Here is a 16,372-nt window from a genome sequence, read left to right on the forward strand (position 1 = left end):
TCTCTCTCTCATGCTCCTCGCAGAACCCCTGCATTGTCACTATAGACGTTTTCCATGTTCCTTTCTCTCCTCTCTGGAAACAGGGTCTTAGCTGCCCAGCTGGCTTAGACCTCACAATCTCCTGCCTCCCAAGTATGTTAAGACTACAGGTATGTGCACCTGTCTGGGTCTCAATTCCGTCTTACAGCTGTGCCATCTGTAGGCTTGTTTGTTTATCCCAGTGTCAGGCCTGGGCCCCTCAGGGCCTTGCACATGCTGTACAAAGCTCACAAAGAGTCCTTTAGCATGTAGCATGTGAGAGTCTTTGTAGCCTGTCTCCCTATTTAAGAACACTTAGTTGGATTATGCTGCTTGCTGGTAAAAGTAATGCCAGATGTGGTGCCTTGTCTATGAGTCATTTCATGATTTTGTCAGAATGATTTTGTGATAATTGTGTAGTTCCTCTTTCTCCCTTTTCACAGAAGGAATAGCTTAAGGATGCTGTATTGTAATGAGTCTCTCCTTCCTTCCTTCCTTCCTTCCTTCCTTCCTTCCTTCCTTCCTTCCTTTTTGAGACAGTATTATGTAGCACTGTCTAGTTTTGAACTCACTGTATAACTGAGGCTGGCCTTGAACTCCTGATGTTTCTACCTACCTGCATCTTGAAAATGTTGAGATGAAAGACATGTAGCACCACACCTGGTTATAGAGGTGGCCTTTTTTTTTGAGATGGGGGGGGAGGGGGGAGTCTTGACTATGCAGCCCTAGCTGGCCTGCAACCATGTGTGGCTGTGCACACCTTTCATTCCAGCTCTTGGAAGGCACAGAAGGACTAGGAGTTAATGGCCACCTTTGGCTACCTAGTCAGAGACCAACCCAACCCTGAATTAAAGGAAAAAACCCCATAGTAGACATGAAGCACTGTATCTCCTGTACATGGACATAAACCCCATACCCACCCTAGAGGAGGGACGAGGGCTTTGCAGGGAAACTCACTAGCTTCTTTTCCAGGGAGAACCTGACAGCAGTCATGGCAAGCAGCAGCGGGGACAGTGTCACCCGCCGGAGTGTGGCATCACAGTTTTTCACACAAGAAGAAGGGCCAAGCATCGATGGCATGACCACTTCTGAGAGGGTGAGTGTAGCACAGGGCTGGGAGTGGGGAAGTGTGACTCCTGCCAGACAGCAGAGCACAGGAGGACTGCAGGGATTGACCTGGCCAGCAAGACCAGCCATGACACCTGGTTCTTCTGTCCTTCCAGGTGGTAGATCTTCTGAACCAGGCTGCATTGATCACCAATGACTCCAAGATCACAGTGCTCAAACAGGTGAGGTGGGGGTAAGGGACAGGGAGGGCAGGACAAAAGCCAGGGCAGAGCCACTGAGGGAGGACCGTTAGTCCCTGCACGTGTGACTCATACATGCCTGTACACATACACTTGCACACCTGTGCTGCATTCATACATGCCTGTGCTCACATACACCTGTGCCATACATCATGCCTTGCACATGCACACCTGTACACAACCTGTGCCCCAGAGTGCAGTGCAGTGCAGTGCTGTGCAGCCTGCTCCTTCAGTGTTTCTCAAGATCCAGGACTGGGTAGAGCGCGAAGGCGCCACCTGGAGTTTCTGCATGGCACAGCAGACCTCAGACCTGTAGACCACTCTGACCTCTGGCAGACCTGTGCCTGTCATTGTTTCCTTTCCTCTTTGCAATGAGCACAGTGTGCCTCCCCGTGGCTTGTGAGAGCCTTCATCTGTGAGGGTCTCAACAGTGTAGCTTTGAGATTCAGGGTCAGGAGGGTCAGAGCCGCCAGTGCTGACTGCTCCCCATTCCTGCCTGCATAGACTACATCTGGATTTATTTCTATTTGAGGTTTGTTGTTTATTCTCTCTTTTTTATGTTTTGCCTACATGTGTGTAAGTGCACCATGTGCATACAACCCTGACAAAGGCCAGACAAGGGCATTGGATTCCCCTGGAACTGGAGTTATAGATGGTTGTAGCTGGGTGCTGGGAACCAAATCTACTCCTCTGGAAGAGCATCCAGTCTCTTAACTGTTGAGCTGTCTCCCCACTCCTGCATTTAAATTAACCAATTATTTTCGCTGTCTGGTGTGTATTCTTGTTCACATGGTATAGGTGCTTGGTTGCTTGGTATGAGATGTTTATGCAGTCTTGTAGAGGCCCAAAGCTGATGTGTTTTTCCGTCACTCTCTGGTCTCTCAGTAGAATCCAGCGCTTGCTGATCCATTAGTCTAGCTAGCCGGGTTCCTGGGAGTCTGTCTTTGCCTCCAAAGAGCTGCGGCTGCGGTAGTGCTCTGAGAGCTGAGCTCTGTCCTCATGCATGTGGAGGTAGTGTTTTACCCCGAGCCAGCTGTGGGCCTTATTCTTGTTTTCACTATTTCCTGTATATCTGGACAGGCACATTGAGCTCAGAGGACAACTTTACACCAAGTGGCTCCCAGAGATGCTATTCAGTTCTTCAAGTGGGAGTGGCAAGTGTCTTTTACCCTCTGAGCCATCTTGCTAGCCCTTATTTTTAGTGTTTTAGATAAAGTCCATAGTCTAGACGGCCTTGAGAACATGACAGTCCTGCCTCAGCCTGCCTTGTACTGGAATTATGAGAACCACCACGCCTGCCTTTGGGGCCTGGGTTTATGTCTGCTCCTCCTTTCTTCAACTCAGGTCCAAGAGCTGATCATCAACAAGGACCCCACCCTGCTTGACAACTTCCTGGATGTGAGTGACCAGCCTGGGGATAAGGTGAAGGGAAGGTGGTACTCTCCCGTGTGCCCTGACCCATCTTCCTCTGACATTACAGGAGATCATCGCTTTCCAAGCAGACAAATCCATTGAAGTGCGCAAGTTTGTCATTGGCTTCATTGAGGAGGCATGGTATGGGGCATCATTAGGGGTGCCTAGTTGTCATGGCTTGTGTCCTCCAGATTTCCCCAGCATACACCCAATGGAATTGCAGCCCTGAATGCGCCTCAGCCAATACTTCATAGGTGATTTGTTTGTTAGAAGGGACCAGTCTTCCTTCAGAATACAGACAGCAGCTCACGTTTCTCAGCCGCTGACTCCAAGGCTTCTCTCCACCGGGCTGACATGACATGGGTACTGGGAATTGAACTCAGAGTGTCTTCCAGAGCAGTATGCATTTTTTTTTTAAAGATTTATTTATTTATTATATGTAAGTATACTGTAGCTGTCTTCAGACACCCCAGAAGAGGGCGTCAGATCTTGTTACAGATGGTTGTGAGCCACCATGTGGTTGCTGGGATTTGAACTCCAGACCTTTGGAAGAGCAGTCGGGTGCTCTTACCCACTGAGCCATCTCACCAGCCCAGTATGCATTTTTTTAACTGCTAAGTCATCTCTCTAGCCCACTTCACTCCTCATGCCCTCTTACTATTTTAAAATGACATCAGTCTAATTTTTGTTTTGCTTTTAGACAAAGTCTGATGTGGCTCAGACTATCCTGGAGCCCACTCTGAATTTTTGGTCCTCTTGTCTCTGCCTCCTTGTTTCTGGAACAAGAGTTTTGCCCACAATTCCTGGAATATTATACATAAGTTCACTGTAGCTGTCCTCAAACACACCAGAAGAGGGTGTCAGGTCTCATTATGGGTGGTTGTGAGCCACCATGTGGTTGCTGGGATTTGAACTCAGGACCTTCAGAAGAGCAGTCAGTGCCCTTACCGGCTGAGCCATCTCTCCAGCCCCATGACCTAGTTCTTAAGCATCTATCTTCCTGGGGGGAGTCACAGCCCTCACCTGTTTGTCACATAGCTAGATGATCTGCTGCTGAGAGACCATGGGATCTTTCTGAGCCTGACCCCTCCCTCTGGCCCTTTATCTGTTCTGCTCCTCACAAAACACCAGAGGCCTTCATAGCGAGTCTGCTTCTGCTTGACCTGTGACCCCACTTGGCCATTCCGTCACTTGTGCAGGGTAGCTGAGGTGACTCTTCCTAAGCATTGACTTTGGCCCTGCCCTTTGTGCTGTTGTGCATTCCTTGAAACTCCCTGGGTAATTCTCCACAAGAGAATGTCAGCCTCACAGCAGGGCCTCTGTGTCTTGCTGGCTCCTTGTCCTGCTGTCTGCCTTAAACAAGGTTGGTTCTAACAGTGATGTTGTACAAGCAAAGGCGTCTAATCCAGCCTCGCTGTCCTTGCCTGTGACCTCAGCAGCCTCAGATGTGCCAGTCAGTCACCCTGGCTGAGACGTGGCAGACAGCTCACTTTCTCCTCATTTTTGGCTCTGTGAGGGGAGGAGATAAAACTGCTCTTTGTTATCCTTCTAGCCAGCCAGGAGCTTGAATCCTGATTGCTCTGTTGTTCAGCCTTCAGCACAAGGCATTTGTTTGTTTGTTTTTTGTTTTGTTTTTTGAGACAGGGTTTCTCTGTGTAGCCCTGGCTGTCCTGGAACTCACTCTGTAGACCAGGCTGGCCTCGAACTCAGAAATTTGCCTGCCTCTGCCTCCTGAGTGCTGGGACTAAAGGCGTGTGCCACCACGCCCGGCAAGGCATGTTTTTTAGTTGTTTTTATTAGATATTTTCTTTATTTACATTTCAAATGTTATCCCCTTTCCTAGTTTCCCCTCCGAAAATCCCCTATCCCCTTCCCCCTACTCACCAACCTACTCACACTCCTGCTTCCTGGCCCTGGCATTCCCCTATACTGGGGCATAAGAGCCTTCACAGGACCAAGGGCCTTTCCTCCCATTGAAGACCAACTAGACCATCCTCTGCTACATATGCAGGTAGAGCCATGAGTCCCACCATGTGTTTTCTTTGGTTGGTAGTTTAGTCCCAGGAAGCTCTGGAGATATTGATTAGTTCATATTGTTGTTCCTCCTAGGGGGCAGCACAAAGCTTTGAGGCATTTCTTGATGTGTTTAATAGAGAAAGTAGGCTTGGAGGATCAAGTGGATTTTCCTGAGTTGACTTGGTTAACCTAGGGTATTTTATCCTGTATGTCTAACCCCAGTGTGCACATAGTCACAGTTGCTGCTTTACTGGGAAAATGGACAGAGACAGGTTCCCACTATGACCTTGAACTTGGAGCAGTACACACACACACCTCACACCCCCGGCTGGGATTGTAACCTGTGTCCCCATACCCAGCTGTGCTAAATTTTCTGGGTTCACACAACAATAGTGTGTGTAGCAAATACATGCCAGAATACGAAGACACAGTGTGGAGCAAAGTCTACTGCCCTGCCTTCTGGCATCTCACAGTCAAGTTTGTCTGTTTGAGAGTGTCTCATGTAGCCTAGGCCTGCAGCCAGTGCTCCTGACCACTGTGCCATCTCTTCAGCTCCTGTTTTGGATCTTTTTTTGTTTAGTGGTTTTGTTTTTCCAACAGGTTTGGCTGTCCTGGAACTTGTTCGGTAGACCAGGCTAGCCTTCAACTCAGAGATCTGCCTGCCTCTGCCTCCTGAGTGCTGGGATTAAAGGCGTGTGTATGTGTCACCACCACCCAGCATAATGTTTCATATTTTATAAATGGTGCAACTGATGTTTAGAATAGGATTAGAATTTTATGTTGTGAAAAAATCCCATTAATGTGCTGAGTTCTGGGCTGGCCTTTCTTCCTCAACCAGACATCATTGGAGGCCTTACATTCTTTCTGGCAACTAAAGTGACCCTGTCAGTTCTCAGTCCTACAGAAGGGTCCCTACTGTGGAAGCCTCCAGGCTGGCACCCTAGCCCTAACCCTAACCCTAACCCTAACCCTAACCCTAACCCTAACCCTAGCCCTAGCCCTAGCCCTAGCCCTAGCCCTAGCCCTAGCCCTAGCCCTAGCCCTAACCCTAACCCTAACCCTAACCCTAGTAAAACAACCCTAGGTGTTTTTACTAAGTTCTTTTGCTAACCGGGCGGTGGTGGCGCACGCTTTTAATCCCAGCACTTGGGAGGCAGAGGCAGGCGGATTTCTGAGTTCGAGGCCAGCCTGGTCTACAAAGTGAGTTCCAGGACAGCCAGGGCTACACAGAGAAACCCTGTCTGGAAAAACCAAAACCAAACCAAAACAAAACTAAGTCCTTTTGCCAAGCCCTCGATGTCTTTGTGGCTGTTTTTACTACCTCTGCAGTAGGTGTTCCTGCAAGTGAGGTGAGGCTGGCACAGGGCTGGGTGTGTGGCTTAGGCCGTGCGGCTCCATCCCCAGCACCCATCCCCGTGTAAATCTGCACAGTGCTGCACATGTGTAAATCCTAGCACACAGTGTGTGGGGACAGGAGGACCTGAAGTGCAAGGTTCTCCTTAGCTACCTAGGTAGTAGGTAGAGGCAGGCTGGGGCTGGAACGGAAGTCTCTGGTCACACTCTGATAGTCGCCGGCTGTCACTCATGTAGATGGTACCAGGGGCTGAGGGCAGCTCCACGATGTAGGGAGGCATCAGCCCCCACTACTGTATGTACTGGTGACAAAGAATCTCATGCCTCCACAGTTTCTTGATTTGTGGGCCCTGTGACCCCACCTCCTACCTCAAGGTCCACATGACCAGATCCCTTCTCTTCCCCCCACCCCCACCCCACCCCTAGCAAGCGGGACATTGAGCTGCTGCTAAAACTGATCGCCAACCTCAACATGCTATTGCGGGATGAAAATGTGAACGTGGTTAAGAAGGCCATCCTCACCATGACCCAGCTCTACAAGGTGGCCCTACAGGTGAGGACCGGCTGGGCCTTCCAAAAGCAGTTAAAGCCACATCAGAGTTGGCTTGGTTTGTTGCCGGCTGCTGAGGTTAAGGCTGGGCATATATTTGGCTGGCACTGCTCTTCTGAGCTATACTCAAGCCCCATTTTGTGCTTGTCTTGAGCCATGGCCCATCTGAGTTGTCCAGGGAAACCTTGAATTTCTCTCTCCCTGTCTGTGCCTCTTCCCTTAGCTGCATTATGGCTTGTACTGCCAGTCCTGGCTAGTGCAAGCTTGTCACAAGTGAGGTTTGCTTTCCTGAGAGTAGTCAAAGCATCTACTGTTGTCTTATGGGTACACTCATTTATGCATTCAACAAACATTCCCTGAGAATTTCTATTCTCAAGTCCTTTGCCAGGTGATGCAGGGGACATTCAGGACTAGGACTCTAGTAGTCTTCACAGAGCTCCTAGCCCAGTGAGGGACATAGACTAAAGAATCACCTCAGCCAGGCATGGGTTGCTCACCCCAGCATATGGGAGGCTGAGGCAGAGAGAGTTCAAGGCCACCTTGGGCTACCTTGGAAGACTCTGACTCAAAAAAGAATAGCAATTTAAAAAAAAAAAAGATCATGAATCTTTAGAGATGGCTGAGCTGTTGGAAGGGGGACCCAGGTTCACTCCCACCACTCACATGATGTCTCAGAACCATCTATAATAGCAGTCTCAGGATATCTAATGCTCTCTTTTGACCTCCTCTGACCTGAACTCTGTACAGGTGTTGCACAGATAGGCATAGATAAAACACCCATACACATATAAACATATCTTAAAGTGGTAAGGGCTCACGAGTCTTCCTCGACTGCTGTTTGACACTGGAATGAGGTCATTGGTCATAACAGTGAGGTCATTCACTGTTAGCAAGTGAAAGCCAGTTAATCACTGCCTTTTTTTTTTTTAACATATATGAGTGTTTTGCTTGCACGTATGTCTGCAGTGTGAGTGCAAAGCCTGTGGAGGCCAGAAGAGAGCATCAGTTGTAGAGCTATGGTTACAGAAAATTAAGAGCTGCTGTATAGGTATGGGAATCCAACCTGGACTCTCTGAAAGAGCAGCTAGTCTTCTTTAGCTGCTGAGCTATCTCTCCCGAGGTGACTACTCCAGCGTCTTAGGCACCCTTGTCCTAGCCTCACCCAGCACTGAGCGTAGCTGTTGGTTTAATCAAGTGAATGTGCGCATCATCATTCAGTCCGCAGGGTGGGGCAGAGTCTCCTGACAGTTGATGTGTTGTCTTGTCTCTCTGTCCCTACTCCTGGTCTTTCCAAGTGGATGGTGAAGTCTCGAGTCATCAGTGATCTCCAGGAGGCCTGCTGGGACATGGTGTCCTCTATGGCTGGGGAAATCATCCTGCTTTTGGATTCTGACAACGATGGCATCCGTACACATGCCATCAAGTTTGTGGAGGGCCTCATTGTCACCCTGTCACCCCGCATGGCTGACTCAGAGGTCCCACGACGCCAGGAGCATGACATCAGTCTGGACCGCATTCCTCGAGATCACCCCTACATCCAGTACAGTGAGTGTGGTAGTGCCCTGTGTGCAGTCACCAGCCCTCCTCTCAGTTACTCTGTCTTCCCACCTGCCCTTTTTCTGTTTTGTTTCAGACAGTTTCATGTATCCCTTGGGTAGCTAAGAGTACTTGAACTTTAGACCCTCTGACCTGAACCTTCCAAGTTGGGTGAGATTACAGGCCTGGGCTGTATATATGAATTGGTAAAGTGCTTGCCTGCCGTAAAGCCCCAGAATTTCCCCAGCCCTGCATACACTGGGTATTATAAAATACCAGCACTTGGGAGGAGGCAGGATGATCATGAGTTCGAGGCCAGCCCAGCTTACATAATAAGACCCTGCCTTTAAAAAAACGTGCCAGGCAGCATCCCACAATGCTGTTGCCTGTAGATACAGTGTAGCTGCAGATGGAGTGGAGTTTACTTAATTTCCTATAATGTGAGTCCATGACTTCACATCACAGTGTCAGGTGCTGACTCTGGAGGACTAGACTGAGAGCGGTGCTGTCCCAGGGCCTGTGGGCTGTGTGTGTGAGTCTGCATCCAGTCAGGTTGACAGAAGGGCCCGTGACTGCTCCTCTCTTACCTCATTAGATGTCCTATGGGAAGAAGGCAAGGCAGCTGTGGAGCAGCTGCTGAAGTTCATGGTGCACCCCGCCATCTCCTCCATCAACCTGACCACAGCGCTCGGCTCCCTTGCCAACATCGCCCGCCAGAGACCCATGTTCATGTCCGAGGTGATCCAGGCCTATGAGACTCTGCATGGTAGGTTGGGTGCCCCACACTGTCCTGGCCTGCTTGCTGATTCCTAAGGAACTGTTAAACTCTGCTCACTGTGAGCTCCACGTTAGATAAAGTTGTAGTGTGGGTACCGCAATGCTAGCTCGGGATGCTGGTCCCACAGGATCCCGACACTCAGCCTCCCCTGATCCCTCAGGAAAGGAGGCTGGTGATAATTCCCACATTAGAACCTGCATAGGGCTCCAAAGAGTCTGGTGTTGAGGCATGAGTGAATGCTGGTCATGGATCTAGTCTCTCCATCTCTGGACTCTTGTGTTGGCTTTGTTTTCTGGCTGTTTGCTGAAGCAGTAAAGATGGCCCCAGAGCCCAAGGCTCCCATCCTATCCACTTAGCAACAGAGGGAGAGTGCACGACTCTTACCCCATCATTCCAGCAAAAGTCAAATGCTGATGCTCATTGTTTATGATTGGCTGAGCAGACACTGTGGGCCTTCTGCTGAACCAATCACAGTGGCCAGGGAAACACAGTGTTCTCATTGGCCCCAGGCTCTTGCACACTTGGACAGAGGATGGAGACAGGGTGGTTCCTCAGGGGAAAGAGTGGCGCTAGCTGAGGAGTGGGTGCTGGGTACTGCAAAGGCCAAGTTCGAGGCCTCGTTCCATGTGGAGCAGGGACAGCTTGTTCACTGAGGTGGCTGAGACTGGGCTGCTCATGCCAGTGGCAGGAGGATCGGGCTGAGCTGTGGCAGCAGTTGAGCGGCTTGTGGAAAAGGTAGCAGTTACAGCTCTCTCCAGGGTTAGCACAGAGCTGAGACCTGAGGCGTGGTGTGCAGAGAAATGACATTTAGGTTTTCCTGCACCTTAAAGGACTAATGTGGTAGAGGTCTCTTGGGATTTCAGTCTTAGCTTGAGAGGAGGAAGGCTACAAGTCCTGTGAGTTCTTCTGGGAGCCTAGGAACTTCCCAGGGTATGTCAGCAAACACCCCACCCAAGCCTGGGGCTGAGTATTGAGAACTGTCCACCGCACTGAGCTCCTGCCTCTGTCCGCACAGCCAACCTGCCCCCAACGCTGGCCAAGTCCCAGGTGAGCAGTGTGCGGAAGAACCTTAAGCTGCACTTGCTCAGTGTGCTCAAGCACCCTGCCTCCTTGGAGTTCCAGGCCCAGATCACCACCCTGCTGGTGGATCTGGGCACGCCCCAGGCTGAGATCGCCCGAAACATGCCTAGCAGCAAGGACTCCCGCAAGCGGCCCCGGGACGATACAGATTCCACGCTCAAGAAGATGAAGCTGGGTGAGCTGGGGCATAAGGCCTGGGCTTGTAGCTAGTGGCTTTCCTAAACGGTCTCTGTCACGTTGCTTTAATATACATTACAGCGTGCTTCAGTAAGCATAGCTAAGTAAAATAACCGGGATATATGATCCAATTAGTAAATGCTTCTTTAGGTTTTGACCTTGAGAATAGTCTAGGAGCAAATGGTCTTTCTGCCTCCACCCCTGGACTGCTGGGAGATGTGTGTAGCCAATTAGGATTTATCTAAATGTTAAAGAAAGGAATGAGTGATGGCTGAGTGTGTCCTGCCTTTCAAGGTTTCATTTCTGTTTTACACGTGTAGAAGGCACTTATCCTTTACTCCATGTGTGTGTGTGTGTGTGTGTGTACATGTACATATATATGTAAAATTGGATTTTTCTTTTTTAACTTTGTAATTTTTACCATTTTTGGTTTTTGTTGAGACATAATCACAGCCTTAGTTCAGCCTCCCAGTGTGGGGATGGCAGGCGTGTGTCACCACCCCAGCTTTGAAGTGACTTCTGTGGTATTTAACAGTAGTATGGGCCATAGCTGCCTAAGTACCAATAGGATTTAAAAATGTCATCTGTGTTTGTTTATAGAACATTTCTGGGGACTAGTGAGATGGCTCAGGGTTAAGAGCACTGGCTGCTCTTCCAGAGGTCCTGAGTTCAGTTCCCAACAACCACATGGTGTCTCACAACCATTTATAAGGGGATCTGATGCCCTCTTCTGTCGTGTAGATATAGATGCAGCAGACCACTCCTAGAGTAAATGAAATTATATGTGCGTGTGTGATATATATGTGTGTGTGTGTGTGTATGTGTATATGTATATATATATGTATATATATATATATATATATATATATATATATATATACATATACACATATATACATACACACACCATTTCTGAAATTCTTGGGGTGGGTTGTTTTGTTTTTGAGGTTTCAGGTTTGTGCAGAAAGTACCTTTCCCTACTGAGATACATCACTAGCCCTACATCTTTTTATTTTAATTTTTTCTTTAGATTCATTTTATTTTATGAGTGATACTCTGCCTGCACACATATGTATGTTTATCACATGTATACTTGGTATCTTTAGAAGACACAAAAGGGCATTGAATCCCCTGGAACTGGAATTGCAGATGGCTGTGAACTGCTATTTGGGGTATTTTTTTTTAAAGGCTAAGCTAAATCTACCCCTGTCCCACCTCTTTTTTAATGGTGGCTAAGTGCTCTATAATGTGTCCCTGCTATAGGACTACTCTGCACATCTAACCATAGAGCACCACAAAGGGACATCTCCGTAAAGGTTTTCTGTGTCTGTAGTTTGTCTAGAATCAATTTCTTTTTTAAAAGATTTTATTTTTTTCTAAGAATTATTTATTTCTTTCATGTGTATAAGTACACTGTAGCTGTCTTCAAACACCAGAAGAGGGCATCAGATCCCATTACAGATGGTTATGAACCACCATGTGGTTGCTGGGAATTAAACTCAGGACCTCTGGAAGAACAGCTAGTGCTCTTAACCTCTGAGCCATCTCTCCAGCCCTGTTTATTTTTTTTTTTAAGATTCTATGTAGCCCTGGCTGTCCTGTGATTCATTCTGTAGACCAGGCTGGCCTCAGACTCACAGAGATCTGCCTGCCTCTGCCTCCTGCAGTAACAGCAGAACTCTCTCCCACTGGGGCACCTGCCTGGTGAGTGCGAGCCTCTGCGTTCCACCAATCTTCAGTATGGGATGTATCGATGGTATCATTGTCCTGGAACCTAATGGGATCAGTGAGAGGTTTTTGAATTTTTGCCATGTCCCTAGTGAGAACTGAGAACGGGGGAGAGTTGTTGCTGCCTGGGGACCTGTGGCACTTTTCAGCCTAGGTCCTTGGCTGCTGTGTGGCTGCTCCTTGCAGTGACTTGCTAGGGCTTCCTGAGCACAGGTCCTGCTGCAGTCTGGGAGCCAGCCTCTGATCCCCTCCCCTCTCAGAGCCCAACTTGGGAGAAGACGATGAGGACAAAGACTTGGAGCCTGGCCCATCAGGGACGTCAAAGGCGTCAGCCCAGATCTCAGGCCAGTCAGACACGGACATCACTGCTGAGTTCTTGCAGCCTCTGCTGACACCTGACAATGTGGCCAATCTGGTGAGGAGGGTGAAGTCATCCAGGGACAGGAGGCCTGATCCCAGTGTTTTCTCTGCCTACCCTACACTATGGCTGCCTCCCTAGCATCAGCCAGGGCTTCCCTCCTACCCTTAGATGCACCTTTTCTCGATCATCATGGGGCTGGGGACTCTCCCAGGTGACAGTGTGGCAGTCATTGGCTCCCTAGAAAGCTAGAGCAAGAAGAGTGGCCCCAGCCCCGACCTCAGTTTCTGCTGCATCTCCCGTGCTATTGTAAGGATGAGCTAGCTAAGGTTCTCCTTCCTGGGCATCCCACAGGTCCTCATCAGCATGGTGTACCTGCCTGAGACCATGCCTGCCTCCTTCCAAGCCATCTACACCCCTGTGGAGTCAGCAGGCACTGAAGCCCAGATCAAGCACCTGGCTCGACTCATGGCCACACAGATGACAGCTGCAGGACTGGGTCCTGGTGAGTTTGTGCTGAACTGGGCCATGCTGTGGCAGCAAACTCTACTTACTGGGAAAGCTGTGGAGATGGTCATGTGCCATCTAAGGTGTCACCTGTCATGGGTTTGTCATTATGCAGAGTACTCGGTGTCTTCAGGTCCTGGGCTTTGAAATTCAGCTGATCTTACCTTGAGTCCAGGCTGACTTGTATCAGGTTTCTGAGCCTTTGAGCTTTGGAGTCTGTCCCTCTTTCATCAGAACGCTTTGTCACGTAAAGAGAGGGTGTCAGATTCCTTGCAGATGGAAGAATTATAGAGGTTGTGGGTGCTGGGAATGAAGCTCAGGTCCTCTGCAAGAGCAGCACGTGCCCTTCATCACTGAGCCATCTCTCAAGCCCAGGCTTTTGTCTTCCATGAGACAGGGTCTTGCTGTACAGCCTGTGCTGGCCTAGCCTCCTGAGTGCTGCGATTAGAGGTGTGAGCTGCTCTCACCACCGCATGGTCTCGAAGTATAACTATGACCCGTGAGTGGCGCATGCACAACTGCAGTGCCAAGATGGCTGTGAGCTTCACAAGGCTTGCTCTCTCCTTCCACCTTGGTGTGGGTCCCAAAGCTTGAACTCAGGCTCCTTTATCCACTGAGCCTTGCCAGCCCTGGTTCAAACATAGCTGCTCTGAGCAGTGGCTACGTATGGGTCTTTGATGCACTCAGGTTTCCCCCTGAGCCTGTTGTCAAGTCACATGCCCTCTGCTGCTAAAGACTGTTTATAATTAGCATGCCTCAGTAGCATACACCTGTCATCCCAGGAGGCAGCGGTAGGAAGTCAGGGTCAGGGTCATCCTTGGATGTATAGTGAGTTTGAGGACAGCCTGGGGTGCATGAGACCCTGACCTGCAAACCTCTAATGGGCCAGTGAGACAGCTCGGGGGTGAACGTGTTTGCTGTCAAACCCAAAGTGTGATCCCTGGAAGGAGAAAACTGCACACATGTGCCCTGGCATATGCATGTGTATCCCCATACAGATAAATAAGATGTAACCATGAGGACTTGTGTTCCAATCTATAATGTCCACAGAGAAGCCAAGGTGATGTGCACCCAAACCACAGCATTGGATAGGACAGGCACATGTAGGTTCTGGGCATTTTCCTGGTCAACCAGTCTTGCTGAAACAGCCAGCTCTGGGTTCCATGGGTAATCTGTTTTAGAAAGTAATGTGGGTCTGGCTAAATGGCCCTCAGCTGGTAAAGTTACTTGCTGCCTGTCCCAAAGACCTGAGTTTTTCGTCCCTGGGACCCATTGGAAAGAACCAACTCCACAAAAGGGTCCTCTGACCTCTGTACACATATACACGCACAACACATAAATAAAATGTAGAAAAAGAAAACAGGGCAGAGTGGGAGCACACACATTGAGTCCAGGCCAACCAGGGCTACACAGAGATACTCTTGTCTCATTAAAAAATAAAGTGGAGCCCTGCCGTGGTGGCGCATGTCTTTAATCCCAGCACTCGGGAGGCAGAGGCAGGTGGATTTCTGGGTTCAAGGCCAGCCTGGTCTACACAGAGAAATCCTGCAGCAAAAGAAAAAATAAATAAGCAAACAAATAAATAAATAGAGAAGTGAAGATACAAGTCTGCCTTCCATGTGTGTATGCAGTCTAGCACACCAGTACACACATACCACACAAGCACACTCATGCATGCCACACAAACATTAAGAGAACCTGCTTGTGATACATACCTTGAGGCTGTGACAACGGCTGTGCCTCTGGAATGAAATAGTCTGGCTCCATCCTTGGATCATTTGTTAGGTGGGCTACATAGTGTGGTAGGTGCTGTGCGTGTACAGCGGAGCCTGGGGTCAGGTGATGGTGCTGATATGGTGGGCCCTGTGACCGCCTCCATTCAGGTGTGGAACAGACGAAACAGTGCAAGGAGGAGCCCAAGGAGGAGAAGGTGGTAAAGCCGGAGAGCGTCCTGATCAAGCGGCGCCTGTCGGTGCAGGGCCAGGCCATCTCTGTGGTAGGCTCTCAGAGCACCATGTCTCCCTTGGAGGAGGAGGTACCCCAGGCCAAGAGGAGGCCAGAACCCATCATCCCTGTCACGCAGCCACGGTGAGTCCTTTTGTAGCTGGCGTGTGGGCCCTGTGAGTGTAAGGCGGGCTGAGGGCTGGACCAGCTTTTCCTCTGCCTCAAAGTCAGTGCAGGGACCACCAAGCTTCTGTGGCTTCTGCAGCCACACCTTTTTCTCTCCTAACTCGGAGAATGGTGGTAGAGACACTAAGAGAATCTGGGAGGCACAGCCATGGTGCGGTGAGGCAGTTAGTCTGCTTCCTGACGTGCAACAGGGGCTCCTGGTTAGCATTACCATCTTCATTTCCCCATCACTTTTATCATGAAATCAGATGGGGTTAACATCTGAGCGTCACCGGAACGTTACTTGCTTCCTTTCTGTCTCTTGCTCTGCTCCCCATTCTGTCTGCAGCCCATATACTGCAAGCCCTGTTCAGCATCTTTCTGCTTACTCTTCTCTACCTGAGCCCCTTCTGGTCCCGGCCTGTTCTCACAGGGAGACACACTCCATGGCAGAAATAATCACAATTTCTTCCTGATTCTGATCTCCCAGCCCACTGAGCCTCTCTCGGAGTTCAGAGGTGTGGAGGGGCTGTGTGTCTCCGTGACCCAGTTCCAGCCTGGGAACCACCAGGCTGACTGGGCTGTAGAAAACATGCCTTCCTTGTCCCTGCCCTTATGTAGGCTGGCAGGCGCAGGTGGGCGCAAGAAGATCTTCCGTCTGAGCGATGTGCTGAAGCCCCTGACAGATGCCCAGGTGGAAGCCATGAAGCTAGGAGCTGTGAAGCGGATCCTGAGGGCTGAGAAGGCTGTAGCCTGCAGTGGGGCAGCCCAGGTACGCTCCTCACTCAGCCTAGGGAAAAGTTCCTGTGGTACTAGCCCTTAGCTCAGCTGCTCCGAGCTCCTCCAGACTTGACTCCACCCACTGCAAAATCAGAGCTATGGCCTTCTAGGCAGTAGGACCTGTACAGACAGGATTGACTGAGGGCGGCTCTGATTTCAGATATCCCTGCCTTCAAGGGTTTTGCTTTATTTTATTTTTAAAGATTTATTTATTAATTATATTTATTTAATTTTTTACATTATTTATTACTCATATATGAGTAGTCTTCAGACACACCAGAAGAGGGCATCAGATTCTATTACAGATGGTTGTGAGCCACCATGTGGAGGCTGGGAATTGAACTCTGGAAGAGCAGTCTGTGCTCTTAACTGCTGAGCCATCTCTCCAGCCCCCGTTTTACTTTTTTTAAATGTGTCTGTTTGATTATGTATACATGTGTCGCCTGCATGAGTTTATGTGCACTGTGTGTATGCAGAAGCCCTCAGAGGCCAGAAGAGGATGTCAGGTCCCCTACTGAAGTTACAGGGAATTGTGAGCAACCATGTGGGTGTTAGAAACCAAACTGAAGTGATCTTAACCACTGAGCCGTCTCTCCAACCTTTATTTTCTGATGTTTTGTTTTGTTTCGTTGTGCTGGTTCTTTGAAGCAGAGCTTTTCTGT

General features: G+C 49.4%; 1 protein-coding gene across 3 annotated transcripts in view; it reads left to right on the plus strand.

Annotated features, from left to right (window-relative positions):
• The window catches only part of Sympk (symplekin), a 30,247-nt gene that overhangs the window by 3,497 nt on the left and 10,378 nt on the right, over window positions 1-16,372 (plus strand). For 2 of the 3 annotated variants that reach the window (NM_026605.2, NM_001360713.1), the window contains exons 2-13: window positions 991-1,114; window positions 1,242-1,307; window positions 2,670-2,723; window positions 2,806-2,879; window positions 6,534-6,660; window positions 7,953-8,202; window positions 8,789-8,959; window positions 9,987-10,226; window positions 12,217-12,371; window positions 12,669-12,819; window positions 14,705-14,909; window positions 15,552-15,702. In NM_026605.2, coding sequence (NP_080881.2) covers window positions 1,010-1,114; window positions 1,242-1,307; window positions 2,670-2,723; window positions 2,806-2,879; window positions 6,534-6,660; window positions 7,953-8,202; window positions 8,789-8,959; window positions 9,987-10,226; window positions 12,217-12,371; window positions 12,669-12,819; window positions 14,705-14,909; window positions 15,552-15,702 — 1,749 coding nt within the window. In that variant the 5' untranslated portion in view covers window positions 991-1,009. Of the gene's footprint in view, window positions 1-23; window positions 150-990; window positions 1,115-1,241; window positions 1,308-2,669; window positions 2,724-2,805; window positions 2,880-6,533; window positions 6,661-7,952; window positions 8,203-8,788; window positions 8,960-9,986; window positions 10,227-12,216; window positions 12,372-12,668; window positions 12,820-14,704; window positions 14,910-15,551; window positions 15,703-16,372 lie in introns of all 3 variants that reach the window. The other variant, XM_006540332.3, reaches the window with a different exon arrangement.

Source organism: Mus musculus, chromosome 7 (assembly GCF_000001635.26).
Source record: "Mus musculus strain C57BL/6J chromosome 7, GRCm38.p6 C57BL/6J".
NCBI lineage: Eukaryota > Metazoa > Chordata > Mammalia > Rodentia > Muridae > Mus > Mus musculus.